The 21,823-nt window shown below is 61.5% G+C and overlaps 1 protein-coding gene across 1 annotated transcript; it reads right to left on the bottom strand.

The window, feature by feature from the left end:
* Nucleotides 1-59: 59 nt before the first annotated feature.
* On the bottom strand, nucleotides 60-19,867 carry SAMD11 (sterile alpha motif domain containing 11). Its single transcript, XM_055419296.2, has 14 exons — nucleotides 18,958-19,867; nucleotides 17,770-17,861; nucleotides 14,005-14,186; nucleotides 12,623-12,673; nucleotides 8,655-8,779; nucleotides 5,659-5,748; nucleotides 5,350-5,484; nucleotides 3,403-3,565; nucleotides 2,296-2,411; nucleotides 2,001-2,079; nucleotides 1,397-1,911; nucleotides 1,040-1,164; nucleotides 636-746; nucleotides 60-520 (listed from the first exon to the last, which is right to left on the bottom strand). The coding sequence occupies exons 1-14, from the start codon at nucleotides 19,472-19,474 to the stop codon at nucleotides 275-277; spliced, it is 2,547 nt and encodes an 848-aa protein (XP_055275271.2). The 5' UTR covers nucleotides 19,475-19,867; the 3' UTR covers nucleotides 60-274.
* Between the last annotated feature and the right edge of the window lie 1,956 nt (nucleotides 19,868-21,823).

Here is a 21,823-nt window from a genome sequence, read left to right as displayed (position 1 = left end):
CCTACCCAGTGAGGTGAGCTGACACAGCCATGCGGTAGGGCCAGCGCCACATGCCTCTGTGGCTCCTTGGTCTCTGGCTTATTTGCAGCTCCTGGGATGCAGAGTACCGACCCCCAGGGTCTGCCACAGGCTCTGCAGTCACCCCCAGAGTCTGTGGAAACTGAATGTCATGTGTTTAAAATTGTTTTGCATCCAAAACAAAAGGGATAAGCTGTGGGCGGAGTGGCCTTTGCCTGGGAGCAGCTGGCACTGAAGGCCTGCGTCTGACACCAGCTCAGCATAGAGGCTGGGAGGGGTCTGCAGGCCCTGGGAGCAGAGTCATGGTTCCATTCTCTTGCTTCGGTGAGGTGCGGCTGGCTGTGGGGTGCACCCCCCCAAAGGGGGAGGGGGCCAATGCTGGGGACAGGGGCTGCTCCCCTGAGCTGAGCTCCCGCTCAGGAGCCCGCACCGTCGGTGGCTGCAGTGGCAGAGCCACGGGGAAGCTGGCCATGTAGAAGACGCGGCCCAGGCGCTTGGCCACCTGTGGAGAGACAGCCCGATGGGGCCTGTGAGGCTGCTGGTGTGCAGCCACACGCAGAACTTCCGTGCTGCCCCTCGGCTGTCTGTGGAGACCACTGTCCCCTTCAGGTGCTCACCTGGGCCCGGATCTTGAGAGCAGGCCCCAGCTTCAGCCCCATGGTGGTCAGGAGGTGTTCTTCTGTCAGCAGGGGCAAGGTCTCCCCATCAATCCCCTGTTCTCTGAAAACCTGGCGGCGGGGGCGGTATCAGAGCCTGAGTGCGGGGGCTCTGTGTCCTAGGGTGGCCTTGGCTCTCCAGAGAAAGCAGAACCAAGAGAACCTGGTGGTGCAACTCGGGGAAAATGTCAGAAGAAAAGCAAACTCTCTGTTGGGCGTGTGCCCATGCTGGAGGCAGAAGCACTGACACGGGGAGGGGGGGCATTCACCAGCACCTCCCTCCCCAGGTCTTTGAGAAGTCTGGGGTGGGAAGCACAGCAGGGGAGTGGGGGGCTCAGAACCATCCTGGGCAGGTGCCCCCTCACCGGTGCGTATTCTCCACAGCCAGACAGGCCCCCCACAAAGCTGCAGACGTCGTCCACTGTCCACTTGCTGATATCCTCGGGAGCTGTGGCCTCCTCCCCATCCATGAAGAGGCCCCCCATGGTGCCTGAATTGGGGAGGAGGGTGTTACTAGGACTCTGGCCAGCTCTTTTCTATGACCCCACCCCGTCTGCTGACCTTTGCTCGCCCTAATTATTCAGAAATGTTGGATTTAACTACTGAAAGGAACTTTTCTCCCCATGAAGACCCTCCCTGAGACCCTGGGTGGGACAAAGGGGGACTGGGTCTCCTTTCACCCCATGGAAAGATCTGAAGGCATGGGGGTGGGGGGTGCCCACCTGTGTGGAAGAAGGGGCTGACAGTGTAGGGTAAGCCCAGGGGCAGTGGAGGGGGCAGCATGGACCCTGAGAGAAGACCCTTCCCCTCAGAGCTGGCCCCTCCAGGTGGGGCTTGGCCTGGGTGGGGGGCCTGGCCTCCAGTAGCCACCATCTCGGAGTCCTCGCCGTCTGAGTCCTTGGGGGGTTCATCTTCAGAACCGTCTGGTGCCCAGAGTCCAGCCCCTGTTGTCTCCTTGGACTCACTGGGCCGTCCTGAGGCAGGGCTGGGGCCCCCTTTCCGAGTAGCTCGGCGGGCAGGCTCTCGGGGTGGGGTTGGGGGCCCGGGGCCTGGGGGGCCCTGGGGAGGCAGGGCCAGAAGCGGCGCGGAGCTGTGTCTCAGCACCAGCATGGCCCCGCGCCGTTGCAGCTCCTCGGCACCGTCCGGCGGGCGCAGGGTGGCCTCGGGCGCCAGCAGTTGCGGCCGGTGGGCACTCTCCAGCTCCTTCTGGCGCAAGAGCTCTGCTGACATCTCCAGCCTGGCGGTGGGGACAGCCCGCAGGAGGTCAGGCAGCTCCGCAGAGCCACTTCCGCCCCCCCCAATCCACACCCTCGCCAAAGCACCTACCGGGCCAGATTCTGCTTCCGCAGGAGCTCCTGCTGCCGGGCGAACATCTCCGCCTGGGCAGGGGGCAGGAAGCCGTAACCTGGGGGGAAGGGGACAGACCACGAGGCCGGGTGGCCGAGTGGTCCAGGGCCACCCAAGCCCGCCCTGGTCTGTCCTTGGCTTCAATAAGGGCACGGGTGGGTTCGCCGGGAGCACTGATGGACACCGGTTCGGTAACAGACATACCCGATGGCCCCGCACCAACAGCCCCTCCCCGCGCCCGGGGGACGGAGTCGCACACCCGCCTACTGCTCACCTGGGGTCTGGCACAGGGCCGAGGGCACCCCCAAAAAGGGGGGCCTGAGGTGGGGGCCCAGAGCGATGTGTGGGGCATTCTGGGGCGACAGCAAGGGGGGCGGTTGCGACAGCTCCCTGTGGGCGGCAGGGCGAAAGCTCCCTGTGGACTGCTGGGCCGCGCGGGCCGCAGGCCCGGGCCCCCTCCTTCCCGGAACTGCCGCCCCAGCCCCCGCGGCCCCCGCTCTGGCCGCCTCTGCTAATTGCCGGCCCCGCGGGCGGTCGATGTGCGCCCGCCGCGGCTCCGGTCGTCCCTGCCCCCGCTGGCGGCGCCAATTAATCTCGGCGGCGGCGCGGAGGCGCTGGCCCGGCGGGCGGCGGCGACTGTGGCGGTAATTACCGCGCGGGAGCCCCTGGCCCCCCTTTTACCGCCCCGGCCCCCGCCCAGCCCAGCCAACCCTGTGCAGACCGGGCGCAATTAACCATGGTCGGGGAGGCGGCGGCTGCCGCGAACACCGCCCGCGTGCAGGGGGGTCTCCCGGCGGGAGGGGCGGGGAGCAGTCAAACTCCTCCAGCCCCCGCCCCTGCCTGGAGTCTCCCGGCCCCTACAAGCCTGGGGGCTCTTCCGTGCAACCCGCAGCTCCAGTGTCGGAGTCGGTGCTGCTGAGGGGTTCTCCCTTTCTTAGCCCTCTCCCGACCTCGACCTCGGGGCTGCCAGACCTCCTGCTGCTCCCCTTCATCTGCCTCAAGCCCCCTCACCTCCCTGTTGGGGAAACAAAGCCCTCAGCTGTCTCAGGGGCTCCTGGATTCAGCCCCACAGCTGCTCAACAGAAAGACACCCCACCCAGAGGAGCGGTCATCCCCACAGTCCATCCCACGAATGTTCCCCTGGGCCTCTGCCCGACTCGGGAGGCATTACGTTGCTGCTGCAGAGCAGGCCGCCAACCTAGGCCCGAGCACAGTGCCAGGTCCACTGAGGACCCGGTGGCTGTGCGGCTGGGATGGGGAGATGTGGGCTGTGGACTTGACCTACAGGCACCAGCTGATGGGTCTGCCACCTGCAGCTCTCTAGCCCAGAAGCCAGCACAGGAAATGTAGGGGCCTCTCTGAAATGCAGGCACCCTGATACCTCTCTGAGAAGGACGGGGCGCCAGCTGGGCCGGTGCTGTCTCTGTGCTGAGCCAGGCTCTGCTTCCGACGCTGACCTGCCGTGGATGAGGGTAGGTGGACTTCCAGGCCACTGGGGCTCCTCGCAGCTGCTGCTGCCACCTCCTGTCGGACCCTCAGGAGATCTGGGGAGGGTAGGCACCAGCAGTGACCCAGAGGCCAGCCCCCACCAGGCTCCCATGTCCTTCACCCTGTTGAGCATAGGACATTGGCCAAGGACACAGACTAGGAGCTTATTCTCCCAGATCCTGCTGGTTGGTCACCGGGCCAGAAAGATGAACAGAAGGCCGCAGGGCAGGGCAGGCACCAGACATCTCTCGGCAAGGTGCCTGCCTGCACCGACTGATCTTGGGAGGGGGGTCAGGTGAGCATTTATAAGGGATGTGAAGATGTTAGGAACCAAAACGTGGTTGGGATGGAGAAAGGGAAAGGCCGGGACAGGGAAGGCTGGTAGTTCAGGAACCTTGACTTCGACAAGAACTGACACTGCCAAGAGCCAAACTGCAGGGCCCGTGAGGGGATGGGTCACGCAAAGGCTAGAGTGTGGGGGCAGCGGAGCTGGAGTCCAGGAACGGGGGCAGGTCCCCAGCCCTCTCCTAGGTAACACCTGGGCTCACTGCGCAGTCTAGGCACTCTGCTCTCCACCCCCAGCCCTCTGTCCTGCTCAGGCCCAGACTTCAGAGTTCCCCACCCCGCCCCGCAGCCCCCCACCGTGCCGGCTCCGCTGCCACCGCCCGTTTATAAATTAATTACCCGAAAAGCGGAGGTGGGTCCTGCCCCGGGCTGGGTGCCAGCCCGCAGAGCCCAGCCGGCGCGGCCGCCCGCATCGATCTCGGCAGGGCCCTGCGCCCCCGCCCGCCCGCGGCCTCGGTTATTTACCGTCGGCTCCCGGCGGGGGCGGCAGGCGAAGGCCTGATTGACAGCCCGGCTCCGCGCCGCTCCTGGCGGCCGGCGCCCCTCCCCCGCACAGCCAGCGGAGCCGGCCCCAGGCAGGGCAGGGAAAGCAATTAAAAAGGAAGATTTTTAAATTATTAACATTTGGTGAATTATTCAGGCTCTCGGTGCCTGACTGCCCTGGGGGACAGTGCCTGTGTAAGGAGAGGAAATCCAGCCCCCTTTCCCAGCAAGTACCCCTCACCCAGCTCCAGCCAGGAAAGGCCAGCTACTCCCCCTGGGCTGGGGTCTGCAAGGTTAGGGTGCAGCTGGACAGGGTGCCAGACTGTGCGCCTGTGGTGGTAGGGGGACTTCCAGGTGTCCGGTCTGGGAGCGGTGCTTCTGGCTGGAGCTCCTCCTGAGCACCAGTGAAAGCTGGGCCACCAAACCTGAACTGTTGTCCATCCTGCTTCTGCACAGACACCCACGTGGACTTTCTGCTCCTGGCCCCACCCTCTGGAGAATGGGTCTGGCACTCTCACAGACTCTGCCCTGACTGCAGCTGGAGTCAGGAAGGACTACAGTATCCAGGCCACACCATTCAGATGGGGGCAGGGGTGGGCGGGGGCCCACAAGGACCTGCATGTGCTGGGCAGGGATGGGTAGGCCTGGTGAAACCCCCACCTCCCACTCTCCCTTCAGCTCCCCCAAGCAGCTTCCTCCTCTGTGAAACGGCAGTGGGCAGTGGCCATTTGAGGCCCTGCTGGGAGAGCCTTCAGGAGACTTATTGGTGAGGGACTGCCCTCCCTACCAGATCTACTCAAACAGGCCACTGTATTGGGCACAGGGAGGAAGAGGTGGGCCGCACTGTCCACCTACAAGGGCTTTCAAGGTTTGAGGAGCCAAAAGACCTGCATCCAACCCCAGTCTTGGTGTCAGTAGCCACTCTTTTCAGAGTGAGCAGAGACCTAACGGGACAGGTCGAGTCCAAAGCACATTGTGGACACTCATGTTGCCGTGGGGAGGGGCTACATACCATGGCTGGGGAGGCCCAGGTGGTAGAGACGCTGAGGGTCCTCAAAGGTACTGGCCTCACTCAGGGCAGACACCAGCCGGCGGTAATGATCCTCAGGGGCCATGCTGGGCCCTAGTTCCGGAAGCAACAGAGTCTCTGGGTTGGGCAAACACAGGAGAAGGGGCTTCTCCTTTAGACACTGCTGAGGGAGAGAAGCAGGGGCTCCCCTCTTACAATCTGCTGCTGGCTGACTATGCCCGGCAGAGGGTCCAGACTGTCCCCCTCCCTCTCCAGTGGCTGTTCCCTCATCCCCCGGGGTAAAGCCCATACCTTGAGGAGACTTGCTTCGGCTCTTCTTCTCCAAAGGGCAGTCACTGCTGGTGTGGGGGGAGCGACCCAGCCTCTTGCCCAACAGGTCACCTGGGAGAGGGCAGAGTGAACCCCATCCTGCGTTCAGGGCTCGTAAAGGCCAGGACAGGAACAACTCCGGCCCACCCCAATACCAGCCTCAATACCTGCCTCAGTGCCGGCCCAGCTCCAGCTCAGCCCAGAACCATAGTTCTCATCACTCAGGGGTGCCTATGGGTTCTGGCCAGGTTCAAGCCTTGCCCAGTCCAGCAGGGTTGGGTCAGAGTGAGGGAGTGGGACAGTCCAGACCCTGAGCTCTGGGCTGCATGTGTGTAGATGTGATGGGAGATGCATGGTTATGGCCTCAGGCAGCAACTCAGGACCCCACAGGCACCATGCTGCTCCCACCTGCCAGACGAGCCTCCTTTGCAGAGTAAGGAGCCCTCCTCCGCACCTTACCAACCTCTCCTCCTGGGGCAGGGGTGACTGACTACCAGCAGTGCAGGGTCCCATGCCAGGATAGCCCAACCTCCTCCTAGAGGCCACAGGCCCTGGAGGTCAGGTGCATCTGCCCCCATCCATTCTTCCTGGGTTCCTCCCCCACAGACCACACCCGTCATTGCCCCCAGAAAGCCCAAGGATACTACCTGTCCAGCTGGGCTAAGCACCCAAGGGCACCCCATCACCCACTGTGCACAGCCCCTCATGTGGCCCAGAGCCCGCCTCACCCCTATCCTAAAGTCCTCTTTCCGATCCCCTGGAGTCAGTCTTTCTCTACCCCAGCCTCTGGCATCCTGATGCCAGGCTCCCTCCTGAGCCCAAGTTCTGGGAGGTCTCTGTGGAACAGCTCAGCAATTGTGTCAGCTTCCAGCCCAAACCCTGCACTCCTGGCCCCGTTCCCTCCTCATGAGGCCATCTGGGTGAAGGGGCCACCCCCTCAGTGACCCAAGCACACTATGACACCTCAGCAAGGGGAGCTACTGAGAATCCCTGCGGTCAGCTCCAGAGCCTAATTCCTTTTTCTTATTCCCTTAATCTGTCATTTTTATCAGGCGAGGAAGTGCAGCAGTGGAGTGCCGATCAATCTCCACTTTACAGCTGACAGAATGGTGCTAATAACTTATTGATCTCAGCCACCTCCTGCCACTGGCCTGGGCCCAGTGGCCTAGCCCCAGACCTTGCCCTGCGAGGGATGAGGACGAGGTCCCCACTGCCCAGACAAAGGATCCTACCTTAGTGACCTGGTAGGATGGGCAGGGGGTGCTCAACCAGCATAAAGCCCCTGAGGAAGGCAAAGAGCCTCCGGCCAGCAGCACTACCAGGGCTGCAGCGTCCAGCTGTGCCAAGCCTGGGGAGGGCTGGGTCCACATCTGCTGCCTGCACCCGACCCTGCACATACCCCTTGGGGACCCAGCGAATACCCCAGGGCTTCCACTTCCTTCGATCCAGTTCTCATTCTCCACAGTGGGAAGACCCCCTCCCCTTTCTCTTGGGGGGTGATGGCTCCTCTCTGCCTGGCAGAAGTGCTTGGGAGGGGGTGGCAGGTGGGCCCACAGTGAGACCCATGCCTACGGTCATAGAGAGGTCCTGCCACGGGGGTCCGGGGCTCACCAGTCCCTGACGAGGGCCGCATATACTCACAGACACACACACAGTAAGGAGATGTCTGCAGGGCCCACCACGAGCCCGGTCCTCCCTGACCCCTCCTGCTCAGGTGAACACAGGGCTGACACGTGCTCCTGGGGAGGAGGAAGTGAGGACAGGCCAAGGCCTCCACCCAGGGGCTGGCAGAAAGACATGGAAGCTGATGAGGACTAGATTCCCAAGAAGAGGGCAGGACCTGGATGAGACCCGGACACAGGACACACATGGCACTCCATACAGATCATGTGTGACCCGTGAAATGCTCATACATGGGTCCTATACCTCAGCAGGAAGACAGTGAGGGCACTTTGACACACACATGTCACATGGGCGTAAGTGGAAGCCCTAGCCTTTGGTCAGGCCCGGGGCACACACGCACAATCAGGCCAGGCACCATGAGGAGGTCTCCCTGTGTGCAGGCAGCAGGGGAGCCCGCCGGCTCCGAATATCTCAATCACTGTGGGACTCTGGAGGCTCACCCGATCGATGGGGCAATTAGATTTTTATCAGCCGCCTGCTCAGAGCCTCTAACTCGGCTCCAGAAGCAGCAGCCCCCCACCCCCAAAAGAGGACTACCCAGGTACCGGCACACCTGGAGGGCCTGATGGGGGTACTCAGGGGTCCCAGGATGGACCACCCCCTGCCCAGCCTTCCTGAGAGCTGCAGCCACTGCTGGGAACTTCCTGGGTCTGCCCTGGTCCATAGGGCAGCAAGGGACCCCTGCCAGCTCCTCTCGACACACAGCGCCCCCTTCAGCCAAAGCTCAGCAAGCTGCCCCCTCCCTCCGAGCTCGTTTTGCCTCCAGGAGCTAGCCCTCCACAGGAACAGAGCCCCGGGAGACCACCCTCCTGCCCCAGCCCCTCTTCTCTCAGGATGTGGACCCCTCTCTCCCACGGGCCCTGGCTCTGGGCTCCGGGTGTGCAGAGCGCACCCCTGCCCATCCAGGAGCCATGCCGAGGTGTGTGCCTCCGTGAGGCCTGCCCTCCCTCACTGTCCTGCCTCCATCTGCCCCTGAGAGCAGGGGGTAGCTGTGGCCTCTGGCCACTCCAAGCCCACCCCAGCAGCAGCCACAGTGGAGCCACCGCCTCCGCCTCCTGTCTGCCCGGCTGGCTGGGATTAACACAATTACCATCACACGGAGCCCCGGGGGACAGCCGGCTTCGCCACCTCCCGCCTCCTCCGCTGGCCTCCCTGGCTGCCCGCCAAGGCTGCTGGGGGTGGCGGCATTCAGAACCGCTGAGCAGAGACGCAGGGAGGCTGTGAGGCGGCTGTCCTCACACTGCTCTGTGCAGCCTGGCAGCCCTGCTTCACCCGGCGCTGCCCTGGCTCCTCACCTGCGGCTCCCAGGCCTATTTCCACACTGCCTCTCTGGAATTCACAGCGGCTCTGATGCTCAGGCATAACGAGGTGGCGGCTGCGATGCACGCTGGATATGAGGGTGGGAAGGTCGCTGTCCTGGCTGCAGCGAAGCAAGACAGGGAAGGTGAGACCCCCTCGGGACTCCTGGCTGAGCCTGAGTGTGAGCATGCATGGTCCAGGGGACACTGAGTGTGACAACACCTCGTGCACACCATTCCTGTGAGCATCTCCATCTCCTCGTGGGTGCTGGAGTCTCACCCTGACCTACGCAGGCCCCACCTGGGACCACCAGGACCTGCTAAGTGTCTGCTGAACACAGCAGCCTTGCCCTCAGACCCCACTGCTGCTCCCAGAGAGGGTTGTCCGTGTGGAGTGCAGGGCTGGCCCCGTCCAGACTCTGCTCTCTCCAGAGAGACTGCCACTGTCCTTGCTTCTTGCTCTGGGGGGCAGCCAGGTCCCCCCAGGGCCATCAGAAGGATGCCAGAGAGGACACGTGGACCCAGCACTTGCTCCTGTGTGCATGCTATTGCAACTAAAACTTCCAACCACCCACGGACTCAGCTTTTTCAAATACAGAAACCAAGGTTGAGACCAAAATCTGCAGCCATTGAGGTGTGTCCCCATCCGGGGACATTCACGGGCATGCACACACACACTCACACGGACCTGCAGACACACCCAGACACAGATGCACACAGCAGTCACCAGTGTGCCTGTGCTCTGGACACTCCGCTCTTCCCAGGGCTCCCCATCAAGAACCTTGGGATAAACAGGAATTTAATTTCGTTCTCTCTTTGCTCTTCCTTTTAAATCAGCTCACTGCCTGTATCACAGAACCCCAGACAAAAGAGAGAGGGAATGGCCCCCGCAGCATTTGCCCTTGGGGTTCTGAGAGCATCTCTGTTAGCACAGAGAAGGGCCCCTGCCTCCTTGTAGACGTAGTTGGAGTGGCAGGAAGTCGGGACAGGACAGAAGAGGAGCAGGGAGGGACCCCAGCCCACCCTGTGGCACATCCCTCCCCAGCACCCTTGTTCCCCAGCCCACCTGTAATGGAGCAGCCTCCTGGCTGGGCCTCCACCAAGTGACCTGGGAACCAACCCTAAACCTCATTAAATAACCCCCAGGCGTTCCCCCCCCCCACCCCCGCTCTGGCCAGGGTGGCCGGAGCAGGCTAATCCAGAGCTGGCCCCTAAGCAGATCAGTTTCAGCACCAAAGCCTCCAGGGCTGGGCTCTAGAGCCGCTGGGAGACCCTGATGCAAGCTCTCTCCCCACCCCCAACCCCTCTCCCTGGAGAAGAGAAGCCTCCCCCCACACCCCCCGCCATGCAAATAAGAGGGCAGGTGGGGTGGGAGTAAGTACTTTATGGGATTAATTGGCAGCAATTCTCATCCTCTCTATCATCCTCATCAATGCGGGGGGCGGGGGTGGAAGAGAGAAGTGCTGTCCTCAGCATCAGGGAGGGGTAGGGGTGCCTAGTGCCAGGACTGCTGCGGCCACAGAGTTCTCCCTTGAAAGAACCTCCTTTTGGCGTCCCCAGGACTCCTGCAGGAGGTGGACCAACCCCCAGAGACTTAAGGTGGGGTCAGGCCCGTTCATTTGTTTCCTGTCAATCCTCAGCTGAGTGCTTACACAGGGACTGGGGCTCAGCGCTCACCACCACTGTGGCCAATAACTCAGCTGGTCACTCAGACACTTGGGTGGTGCTGCAGCTCCACGGAGGTGATGCCTTGTGGGAATCAAGACACAGCCCACACATCAAACCTCTGCTTCCTGCCTTGGGGGCTTGCCCCAGGAGCTCCAAGACAGCATGGCCTGGCCCCAGAAAACCTGTGTGGTCACTCGGTTGTGCACTGAACAAATTATGCCGGGTTTTATGTAAAGAACCATGAAGAGGGCTTCCCTGTTGGCTCAGTGGTAAAGAATCTGCCTGCCAATGCAGGAGACATAGGTTTGATCCTTGGTCTGGGAAGATCCCACATGCTATGGGCAACGTGTGCCATAACTACTAAGCCTGTGCTCTGGAGCCCAGGAACTACAACTGCTGAGCCCACATGCGGCAACTACTAAAGCCTGCACACCCTAGAGCCCATGCTCTGTAGCAGAAGCCACTGCATTGAGAAGCCCGAGTGCTACAACTAGAGAGTAGCCTGTATACATAAGACCCAGCAGAGCCAAAAATAAGTAAATAAAATTATTTTTTTTTAATGTGTGAACCATCAGACTCTTTCTCCCCATGAGGAGCCCCTCCAGTGCCTGGTATACTGTCCAGTCCTTTTCCATCTCCTGGCCAGCTCAGGGGCCTCAGGAAGGCAGGGCCCACATCTTCTGCCTGCTGCCCTGAATGCACGGGGCTTAAGGGGGAGCTCCAACCGGGCAAGTGGGTATGGCAGACTCAGGCAGACAGAGGGGTGGGGGTGAATGCATAGATAAGTGGGACTGAGGGACAGACAGACAGATGAAGACTGATGGATGAGGTCAGATGACAGGCAGATGGAGATGTACACACAAGGACAGGCACTACTGGATAAACAGAAAGGATGGAAACAGCAAACAGACAGACGGACAGAGCCTGAAGGACAGACAGCAGACTGGAGACAGAAAGACACATGGATGGGGCCAAAAGGAGCCAGGAAGAGACAAAGGCAGAGCTGAGATGGGGGTGTGTAAAGCAGCTGGGCTGTGGGCTTGCTCAGCCCTCCCTGGCCAGACTCCGGGGTGCCATAGCAGGGCGAGGTGGGGGGCAGATGGGCTGTAAGTCCTGTTGGCTAACCCCCCAATCTCCCCTCTGGTAAAATCCAGACAATCATCACAGCTGTTTTGAGGGTCCGCCACACACTGGGACCTGGCCTCTTATTGTGTCTGAACACCTGGGCCCTCTCCCACATCCCACGGCCAGCTGGGGTGAGCAGGGGGCTGCAGGCAGGGAAAGAGCAGCCTGGGATTCCCCTACAGGCCTTACTGACAAATTTCTCATGTAGCTTCCCAAGTAAAAGGCTCATAAAATGTCATCAACATTCATGACGGTTCATAAAAATGATCAGTTGAGCAGGCAACTTCAAAATGAGGTGGAAATAAGTTTAAAGATGTTTTCATTGTAATTTGGCTCCAGGACCTAGACATTCTCAGAAGTATAAATAATAACACATCTGGCACAGAGCCAGGCTGCGAGAGGGGCCCCGAAGGCACTGGATGCCCACTGCCTGCTCGGCTGGGCCTGTCCTGTGCCCTCCCTGGAAACCCGGGGCTAAGACTTGATCCCACTGACCAGACATCAGAGCCAGAGCTCCATCCTGCCTTTCTGAGATGAGGGACTTGGGTCTCCCCAACACACCCAACCTCCACATTAGGTCTTCCCATTTTTATCTCCTTACTATGGCTTGAATTTACAGCCCCTCTATGGACTGGAGCAAACCCCCAACCTGCTGGATGGGGCCTACAGCAGGACCTTGTCAAGCATACGCCAACCACTTCTCTGCTCAAGAGTTTGCAGTAGCTCCCCATTGCCTGAAGGAAAATGCCCAACAGGCCCAGTATCTAAGGCCCTTTAGCACCCAGGCCTGCCAGCTTCCCCTCCTCCCTTCTCACATCCCCTTCCCTCATTCCTCCGTGTCTCTGGAGACACCCCCTTTCCCTGGTGAGCTCCTATGTATCCTTCAAGACCCCACTCACATGTCACCATTCTCACATGCTGTTAGGTCTCTGGGAGTGTGGGAGGGGGCAGGCATGGCCTTATCTTTGGGCAGATGGGCTCAAATAGGGCTGGGCCCAGAACCCATATCTGTGCTGCTATCAGAGTTCAGGCACAAGTCAATAGACCATGGACCAGGAGAGGAGGAGGGGAGGAAGGCTGGAGGGATTTAGAGTCAGAACCAGAGGACATGGAGCGACATGTGCTGCCCATGCACACCATGTAAGGGAAGCCTGGCCCAGGCCCGGCCCTACCTGCAGGACGTCTCTCGGAAGGAGATGTTCACGTCCCAGTGGGTATGGACTCTGCAAGGAGAGAAGCAGAGGGTCAATGTGGCCTCCAGGACTCAGCTTGTGGACAGCAGAGCATGTATGTGGCATGCCCTATGTCTGCCCTGGAGTGCCAGCCTCAAGGAAACTGGGCTGGCTCAGAACCGCCTCTAGCATCTTCTGGTACCAGCTGGCCGGGACAGACCCACAGGGCAGGCGACTGCTCCAGGGCTCGGCAGACAAGGAATTGGGATGGACGGAACTGAGGTCCCACGCCTCTGCCTCTTGTTGTGGTGGAGCCAGCAGAGCCCCCACTTGTGCAGGGGTGGGGGCCCTGACTTCCTCTGCATGTGCCACTTGTGTGACTGAACTCAAATTCCTAGTTGCTAGAGCTGCTCCGGGGGTGCTGGGAACCAGGTCATGGAATGAACCCCACGGCCACCACCAGTGCCCCAATGGTGGCCCCTGGGTCCCAGCTGCTGCCAAGCTGCCTCCTGAAAGTGACAGTCACACAGCAGAGGCAGGAAGGGTCAAGCAAGGAAACAGCTCTGTGCTGTGCCCACCCTCTCACCCACAGCAGTGCCCCTGAGAAGACCCGCAGGCTGAGGGAGGGTGGTGGCAGGCCCACGCGGTGCAGGCCCACAGGTGGGAGTGGGGACTAGGAGGGGGGTTCTCTGGTGTCCAAGAGGGTTAGGGTGGGAGAAATTGGAATATGTTAAGACTGAGCAGGAAAAAGGCCTGGAAATTCTGGGGATACATATGACATGCTCGACAGACAACAATGGATGGACAGATGGATGGATGGATGGAAAAAGAGGTGAGTGGGCAGAGGGAGAGGCTTCTGCCAGGATGGAAGGGAGAAAAGAGGAGGTCAGGAACAGTGGCCCCAAGCCTGGGGGAGACAGAAAGGAGCCAAGGGAGTGGTCAGTCCAAAGAGAGTGAGTGTGAGTGTCAGGGGTGCTCCCATGAGGATCCACGCAGCTCCCTCCTCCCTGCCTGGCTGTGATGGAATGAGACCCTCCTCCCAGAGCCTTTCTCCTTCCTCAACCCCGCGGCTCTGGCCCTCCTTGGCCGTTCCCTACACAGGCTATACAGATCCTCCCTGGCCTGCTCTGGCCATGACTATTGGTGGTGCTTGCTCCTCAATGATGCCACTGAGTTCTGGCCTGGCACTCGGCCCCCAGGTGGGGGCAAGGCAGGTTCACAGTGGTCCTGAGGCATGTCCCTGGGAGTCCAGGCTTTGTTTCACGTGCAACAGCTGTCAATGTCCATGGAGACCACCTCTCGGTCTGACCTGGCCTTCAGCTGCCTGGAGACCCCATCCCCACCGAAGCCCGCGTGCCCTCCCGCCCTAGACCCTGAAGCACCTTCTCTTCATGATATGGACACGCGGCCCGTCCTCCTGCTTCAAGCCCAGACGCTGTGCACAGGCCGGACCAGTCCCATCGCTGTCGCCATCATTGGCTGAGAAGCTGGGGGTCAGCTCCTTCTTCAGGATCTGGGCAGGGGGCAGGGCAACCGTCCTCTTGTCTGCCAGCCGCCCCCGGTTCTGGACAGGGAGGGAGGAGAAAAAGGTTAGGCCAAACCATGTTGCTCAGCCTCCTGGGCGCCCCCACCTACAGCAGAGGGGCCTCCAGCCCTCCAGGACACTCACAACTGGCCAGAGGCCAGGAGAAGAGCAGGGAGGCAAGGTTTCCTTCACAAACCCATCCAGAGACTGCCTTCCACTCCACCCTGGTGGGGGCTCAGGAGTAAGCGTCTGGGCACTGCCCTGTCCAGACTCCACACTCGGCCCAGGCACTTCACAGGTGCTTGGCCTGTGTGTGGACCCCTGCTGGGGACCAACCCGGCGTTCCCAGCCCCTAAAGGGCTGCGAGCACCCGCAGGACGCTGTGTATCCTGACCCCGCAGTTACCTCTGCATACATGTCTGTCTGGCAATCCCACTCAGACTCTGTGTGAACCCCTACCCATGCTAAGCCCACTTTCGATGCTTAGTGCCAAATGAAGCCCAGCTCAGGGGTGTCTGAAGCCTGGAGTCTGAGGCTGACCCCTTGTAAATTGCAGACCTTTGGCTCACAGGTCATCTGGCAGCCAAGGCCCTTTGTTCTATGCGCCCTGGGGGCACTGATCCCCTTGGTCAGGAACTAGGAGATCAGAGTTTTTCTACGAGGTGCACCTTTCCCCTGCTCCCAGTGTGAGCAGGGAGCACAGCCTCCACAGAAGGGCCCAGACTCTGCAAACATGCTGGCAGCTTTTGCCCAGGGCCCTGCACAGCATGGCACCCACTGGCATCTGTAGGTCCCGCCACCCCAGGGAAGAAGAGCTCCCGTTTTTTGGTGGGCTGGAGGCTTTTTCTTATTTAATAACTCTGGTTCAGGATGGTGGCAGGGACCTTGGGATTATCTACTTCTCTCTCATCTTTTCAGTGACTGAGGCCTTCTAGGACTCCTCCCTCCTGTTGCCAGGACAATGTGTCCCCATCATACACAGGAGCTTGGGGAAGAAGGTATCCAGGGGGGCTTTCGACCCTCCCCACACAGTGTCCCCCTGGATCTGAAGGGCAGCTGTGTGCGGCCGCCACAGCCCTATCCTCCGAGGAGAGGTTCTCTTCAGATCCAGACCAGCCTCACCTCCAGACACATGGCCCACCCCAGTCCCAGCTTTGGGCAGTGCCCCTGAAAGGGTCAGGGAGCCACAGTCTGCCACACCTGCCCTCACAAATCCCCCCAGGAGGTGTCCCAAGGTCCTCTCTTCAACACACCCAGTGAGAGAGTGGGCAGCACTGGGGAAGGTGGGGTGGAGGGAGCAGTAAAGTTGGGGGTAGGCCTGCGAGACGAAAGGGGATTTCCCACCCACCCCCCCACTGTGCTTCTAAGACCCTGGCCTTGGCTCCAAGCTAAACCAGTGACAGCAGACCTTCAGAGAGGCAGGGAGGTGGAGGGGGTGACCGACTGGGCCCCAAGCCTCTTCTGGCCAGGCTCTGGGGGGCAGGGTTTTCAACAGCTCTGGCCTGTCTGGAGTGTGCTTGGCTGCAAAGCCCCTCAGCTCTGCCCTTCTCTAGCCTGCTGTAGGCCAAGTACCAGGACCTCCTCTCCTGCCTTTCTGCTTTAACTAAACTGTTCTCTGAAGAAAAAGTTTTCAGTGCACTTCCCTTTACTTCTCATCTGTGGGACAAGGATAAGGAGAGTGAAACAGAGCAATAAGGCTGACACTTGGGTAAGGCCATACCAGGGACAGTGGCCTGGAATGGCTCTGGTAGTGGGGAGTTAAGGAAGAGGGACCCCGATGAGCAGTCCTGACCTGAATCAAGGACAGGAACACATTTGCCTCCCACACACACCAGAGACCTCAGCTGCTGACCCCCGCTCAGCACACAGATTTAAGAATCGGGTGCTAAGCCCCTGTCCCAGCCGAGCACTGGCTCCTCAGACAGCAAGGGTGGGGCATGGAGGCAGCGGCACGACGCCTGTGCTGTGAGCACACGCATATTCTGAGACTGTGAAGTGTGCACGTATCTGTGGACCTGGCCACGGGCAGTAGTGGAAAACAACCTGTGTGAAAAAGGTGGGAACTGAAAAGACAAGGGGGTCCATGAAACCTTCCTAAGGGAGAGGCACAGGGATGGCCTGGGAGCGACCAGGCTCTGGAGAGGCAGGCACAGGTCTGAGCCCAGGTCTGTACCTGGGAGCCCCTGACAGGTGGGCAGTCCTAAGCTATGGGCCCATCCTGGCCTTCCCGTCAAGACATGTCTTAGAGGGGACTGACGCTGGGCTCAGGCCACCTGCCCACGCCCTCCTGTGGGAGACCTTCAGAAGGGGATGGTGGGAGAGGCAGGGCTCCTCCGGCCTGAGCAGAGACCCCAGACCAGCCTGGAGGGTGTCCTATCTGGCACCAGGTGCCTAAGAAGTGAGCAGGAGTTCAGCTTCCTGCCCCAGGCAGGTTTGGTGGCTTTGGGCAAAGGTAGGCTCCCTGTGAACGTGCTCTGTCTGGGGGGCTCTGCATGCAGGCTTGCCTGTGAGTACAATGAGCTCGAGCCAGACAGTGTGTAGGGTGGGCAAGTGGGGAGGCTCAGCTGTGTCCCCTTCCCCTGCCCAACCTGTGTCTTTACAGGTTTGTCTGCAGCTTCCTGGCTTGCCCATTCCCAAGGCCCACCAGGAATCCAAGACTTCCCCGCCCCCGCCCTACCACCAGTCCAAAGTAAACAAGCTGAAGGCCGCCTGCAGGGTCCTTTCAGGCGTTCCTGGCAGAGGGGGCTGCTGAGTGGTGCCAGGAGCTGTGGTCCTCATGGACTCTCCCCCAGGAGCTCAGACTGTCCCTCTCAAGACGAGATTTTCAGATGGTGCCTCCAGCCACTGCTGCCTGGAGGGCATGTGAGGGGGAAGGCAGTGCTTCGGGGCAGACACAGGCCCCAGCTCTTCTGCCCACTCCATCCCCCACCCCCCAGGCTAATGAGGGCTCAACAGACTTCTACACTGGGTTGGAGGCCCCACACCAGCTTCCAGGTGCAGTTCTCTTGACACCAAGGCCCACACTGCACCTACTGTTCTCCAGACCAGGCTGTATCCTCAGACACTCCTGGACATCCCTGGCCTTGTCCCACAAGGCTCCAGCCCTGGGCATCCATACATGCAGGTCACTCACATCCAAGCTTGTGGCCACCCCAGAATGTCCATCCAGGCTGACCAACACTGTCACGTCCTATAACAAGTGTCCCCTTAGGACCAGCTCCTCTCCCAGGCTGGGCCAGCTGACATGGAGAAACTGCGCTCCCCCCACACCCCACACACACTCCTGTAACAAGGCAAAGTCCCCAGGCCCCGATCAGATGACACTGTCCAGGGAGGGGTCCTTCACACCACGGGCTGTCCCCAGGACCTCAGGAGAAGCAGCTCCCGGGCTCCCAAAGAGACGCTTCAGGATAGGCAGGACCCTGCCCTGAATCAAGGGGGACGGGGTCTGACGCCCCAGCATACCAAAGCCCCACCAAAGCCATCTCCTCTATTCGCCCCCTGAAAGCTCCCTCCTGCCCACTGGCAGAGTTGAGGTTAGGACTGATTCTAGAAAACGTAGGCCAAGCTCCGCAGCGGAGAAACAAGACCCTGAAGCCCCAGGTTTTCTCCCACATCTCACCACCGGGGAGGATATTCGACAGCCGGGACAGTCGCAGATCGGAGGATGCACCTGCAGAATCCCCTTGGACATAAGCGTCTTCAGACTTTTCCCTGCGAGGAGAGCCGAGGCAGGACCGGTAAGGGAGCGGGGCCGGGCACAGGTGGGGCCGGGCACGCAAGCATGCTTCCGGAGCGCTGCCAGAGGCAAGGCCGGGTTCCCTCCCGCCACGAGTATGAACACCCGCCTCCGTCCAACTTCCGAACCCACACCCGGCCTCGCCGCCCACCCCACCCTCGCAGACGTCGCGGGGATCTGCAGAGCTCGGAATTCAAGATCCGGCGAGCGCCCTCCCCTGACGCAGGGCTGTCTCTCCCCCTCCTCCCCCGCCTCCGCGCGCCCCTCCTCCCGCGCTCCACCCTCTCCAAGCAGGTCCGCGGGAATCCGGAGCTGGACCGTGGAGGTCGGGCCCGGCGCAGGTGAGCGGCGCGGTCAGGACCCGGGACTGCGCTTGACCCCGCGGAGCCACGAGCCCGAGTCGACGAGCGTGACTGGGTCCCTAACTTTCTAACTATCCCCCACCCCCGCCTGGCGCTCACGCCCTCTCCCTCCGCATGCCCGCTCTGGCGCCCACACGTCGCGGCCTTGGAGCCAGACTCCTGCGGGAGCCCTGGAGACTGCTCCCAACCCTGCCGCCACTCTGCTCCGCGAGCGCTCCCGCCCCGACGCGCGCCCCCGCAGCCCCCACCTGCCTGCGCCACCCATGCACCTTGCCGTTCTCTCGACCGGCGCGCGTCCGCACCCGGCCTCACTTGTGCCCCTCCACTCCCGCCAGAACCCGTGGCTCCTCGACCCCGGAGGGGAGTATCCTGCCGAGTCGGCCTCCCGCCCGCTCTCCCGAGTTCCCCTAAACTTCCCCAGAGCCCGCAAAGGAATCCCGCAAAGACCTTCCGGGCAGAAAGAGCCGCCGGCTCGTGCGGCCAGCGCTGGGGCGGGGGACCACGGAGGCCGAGGGCGCTCAGCCCGGGTCCAACAAGGCGACCGTGCTTGGGGAAAGGGGGTGTCCCTGCGGCGGCCCCAGAGTCGCAGCGCCCTCTCTAGGCAGAACTGGAGTCTCCCAGGTGGCAGACGAGGGGGATCCGGACCCACAGGTCCTTAGGGAGCGGAGGGGAGGGACCGGAGCGGTCCGCGCCCCCACGGCGGCCGCACCTTTGTGGCGAATGCTGCGTTTCCAGTCCTTGGCCGTCTCGCGGCCGCTGACGAACTGGAACTCGTTGGGTGTGAGCCACTCGCCGCGGTGGCGGATGGACGGACCCTTGCTGCCCTGGCAGAGTTTGCGCACGTAGAGCAGCGCGCGGTTGGCGCCGCACTCCACCTCGATGCAGGGCTCGCCGTTGTCCAGCAGCGGCTGGAAATCCGGTGCTGCGGCCGCAGTGGCCGAAAAGCGCTCGAGGGCCAGAGGGTCTCTAGGCAGGTGGAGGTGCGGGGCGGCCTCATGCAGGCTCAGGTAGGCGCGAGGGGCACGGAGCGGCGGGGCCAACAGGGCCTCGTAGCCCGCTGTCGCGGCTGGTAGCGAGGCGGCCGGGGGCAGGGCGGCCGCGGCGGGCAGTGGCGCCAGGTAGCCAGGCAGCGGCGGCAGTGGCAACGCTGCCAGGGTCGGGTGGAAGGTGGCCAGAGCCAGAGCGAGGTCTTCGCGGCCGGGTAGCTCCTTCTTGACCGCCGGCATGGTGGGCCTGTGTTCCTGCAGCCTGGCCCTCCGCCGCCGGCGCAACTTGTTCCGGCCCGGGCTGGAGTTGGGTCTCGAGGGCCGGGGCTCTGGAGCCTCCTGGCTGCACACCCGCCCTCCCCGCTACTGCGCCCCAGCCGGGCCACCTCGGACCGCTGCCCGTCCGGCTGGCAGGGCCTCTGCCGCCCGAGACATGGTGCTGCCGGAGCTCTATCGATCCCCGATCGACCTGCCCAGCGCCGCAGCTCCAGGGCCTTGGGGCTCCACCGGGCGCTGGGCCACCTGCGCCCGCGCCCCCTGGGGCGGCCCGGCGCCCGGCTCGCTGCTGCGCCCGCGGGGCCGAGCCGGGCAGTGAGGAGTTGTGCAGCCTCCGGCCGCGTGCCCCGCCCCGCCCGAGGGTCCCAGGCCCCCGCCCCGCCCCACCGTCCCAGCCGCGCACCCGCGTACTCCAGCGCGCGCCCGCCCGGCGGGGACTTGGGAGACTCGCGCCGCCGCCGCCGCCACAACTTGGCCCATTTAAACGGCCCTGGCGCGGCGGGCGGGCGGCACGGGCTCCAGTAGGGGGTGCGTGACGGCCGACTGGGCTCAGATCGGGGCGACGGGACCTGGCTGCACCTCCTGCCTTATTCCCGGTTGGGCGTTCTCGTTCGGAAGGAGAGGAGACAGGTGTTTTTGGGGGGCGGGTGGGAGGTGGTGCGGGGGAAGGATGCCAGCGAGTCGCGGCGCGCACAGCCGGCGACACTGCTGAGGGAGTCACTGTTTGGGCGCCCCAGTCAGAGTCCTGGAGTCCACGTGGGGCGAGGGCTGGCTCCTTGCGAAAGAACGTATCTGGGATCGGAATTGCCGCTTTCCTGGAGGGTGCGTGTGAGCCAGCAGCTCTGGGTAGGTGGTAGGAATCAGTGCGGAGGGCGTGAGTGGTCTCCTCGGCGTCTACAGGGTGCGCTCTGTGGGTTTGTGGTGTGTGGTCGCGGAAAATGTGTTGGGGAAGGTTTGTGGTCTGTGAATAACAACGATAATTCTATCAATAACTGCCCCCCTTAACCATGCACTTCACAAGCCTTAGTTCATCTGATCATCTGAGTTTGTTTTTTTTTTTTAACACCCTAAGAGTTTTTATTTTACAGATGAGGAAGGGCGAGATGCAAAAGGGCCAAGTAACTATCCTGGTGTCACACAGTTGTTTCAATCCAGGCTGTCTGCCTCCACAGCAAACAGTATGGGGTGGGGCAAGGAAGTGGGGCTAGAGGCAATCTGGGTGGAAGGTGGGGTGTGTGGGGAGGAGGAGAGGCAGCTGAATGTGCGACTGTGCACTTGAGCATATTTCTGTTACTTGCCACGTGCGAGTCTGAGAACGAGGGACCTCTGCATCCATGTTCACCTCTTCTTCCAGCCTCGGTCTAGCCCTGGAATGAGGGGGGTTGTCCCCTGGGATCAACCCATACCTCCCTGCAGTTTGGCATGGTGGCCCCGCGGTGGGATAATTAGGAAGAGAAACTGAGAAACTCTGTGGCTTTGATAGTACTTGGTGAGACCTTGTATTTCTCCGGTGTGCCATTTTGGACAAGCTAGAAAGTAGCCTCAGCTCCCAGCTCTGCTCTCAGACCCCTGCCCCTGCCTCTCTGAGATGTACCTGGTGGGGCTCCTATATGAGCATTTTCCTGACCAGGCTCTGGGGCGGGAGTGGGGGAGGGGGGGTAGTGAGCTGGATCATAGGAGTGCTTGCACCTTCTGCAAGGGTGGACTGGGAGTGAGGGAACACTCCACCCCTATTCCCAAAGGGCCTCCTACCAGATGTCAGCACCAGCTGGGCATGTGACTGACTGTTGGGGACCCCGTGCTGATGTACACTGCTCACCTCATTCTCAGCTAAGGTATCAGCCAGCCCCAAGACCAAACTGGGGAGTGAGGTCTGGGCTCAGACCAGGAATGTGTCTGGGAACTTCCACTCCTTTACTTCTCGTATATTTGACTGTGGGGGTTTAAGGGGAGGGTGGCAAGACAGATGTGAATGTGAGTGACCCCTCCTTACTTCACCACCCTCGGGCCCATTGCTCTCTTTGTAACCTGGACTCCTGCACATACCTGACCTCAGGAGTGACAGCTATGGAGCTCCTCCCACACCCAGCCTCTGTGGCCTGTCTTGTTCTCAGGTGTGATGCTCCGTATCTAATGGATGCAGGAGGCTGTCCTCATCTGAGCGCCAAGACCCACGGGGAGCTGTCATGTTAATCTGTGGTCATAGCTCAATATGGCCATTGGACAAGAGGCCATGTCCAATGAGCCTGTTTGGCTACAGCCCTGACCCAGCTGCCAAAAGACAGCCTCCGCCCAGCTCTTCTAATGTTTGCC

This window comes from Moschus berezovskii, chromosome 17, assembly GCF_049115385.1.
Source record: "Moschus berezovskii isolate FMDL1 chromosome 17, NW_MosBer_1.0, whole genome shotgun sequence".
NCBI classification, from domain to species: Eukaryota; Metazoa; Chordata; class Mammalia; order Artiodactyla; family Moschidae; genus Moschus; species Moschus berezovskii.
The sequence above is the reverse complement of the archived record's forward strand: the minus strand, read 5'-3'. Positions and strand labels throughout refer to the sequence as shown.

What these genes read in the sequence shown, in the direction of transcription:
- SAMD11 (XM_055419296.2), bottom strand. Translation starts at nt 19,474, where the DNA reads ATGCCGGCGGTCAAGAAGGAGCTACCCGGCCGCGAAGACCTCGCTCTG. An exon ending in AATAGGCCTGGGAGCCGCAG is followed by an intron (nt 5,749 to 8,654) that starts GTGAGGAGCCAG and finishes GCCCTCTCCCAG; the next exon opens with GTGACCTGTTGGGCAAGAGG. An exon ending in GCCCCGTCCTTCTCAGAGAG is followed by an intron (nt 2,412 to 3,402) that starts GTATCAGGGTGC and finishes TGCCGCCCACAG; the next exon opens with GGAGCTGTCGCAACCGCCCC.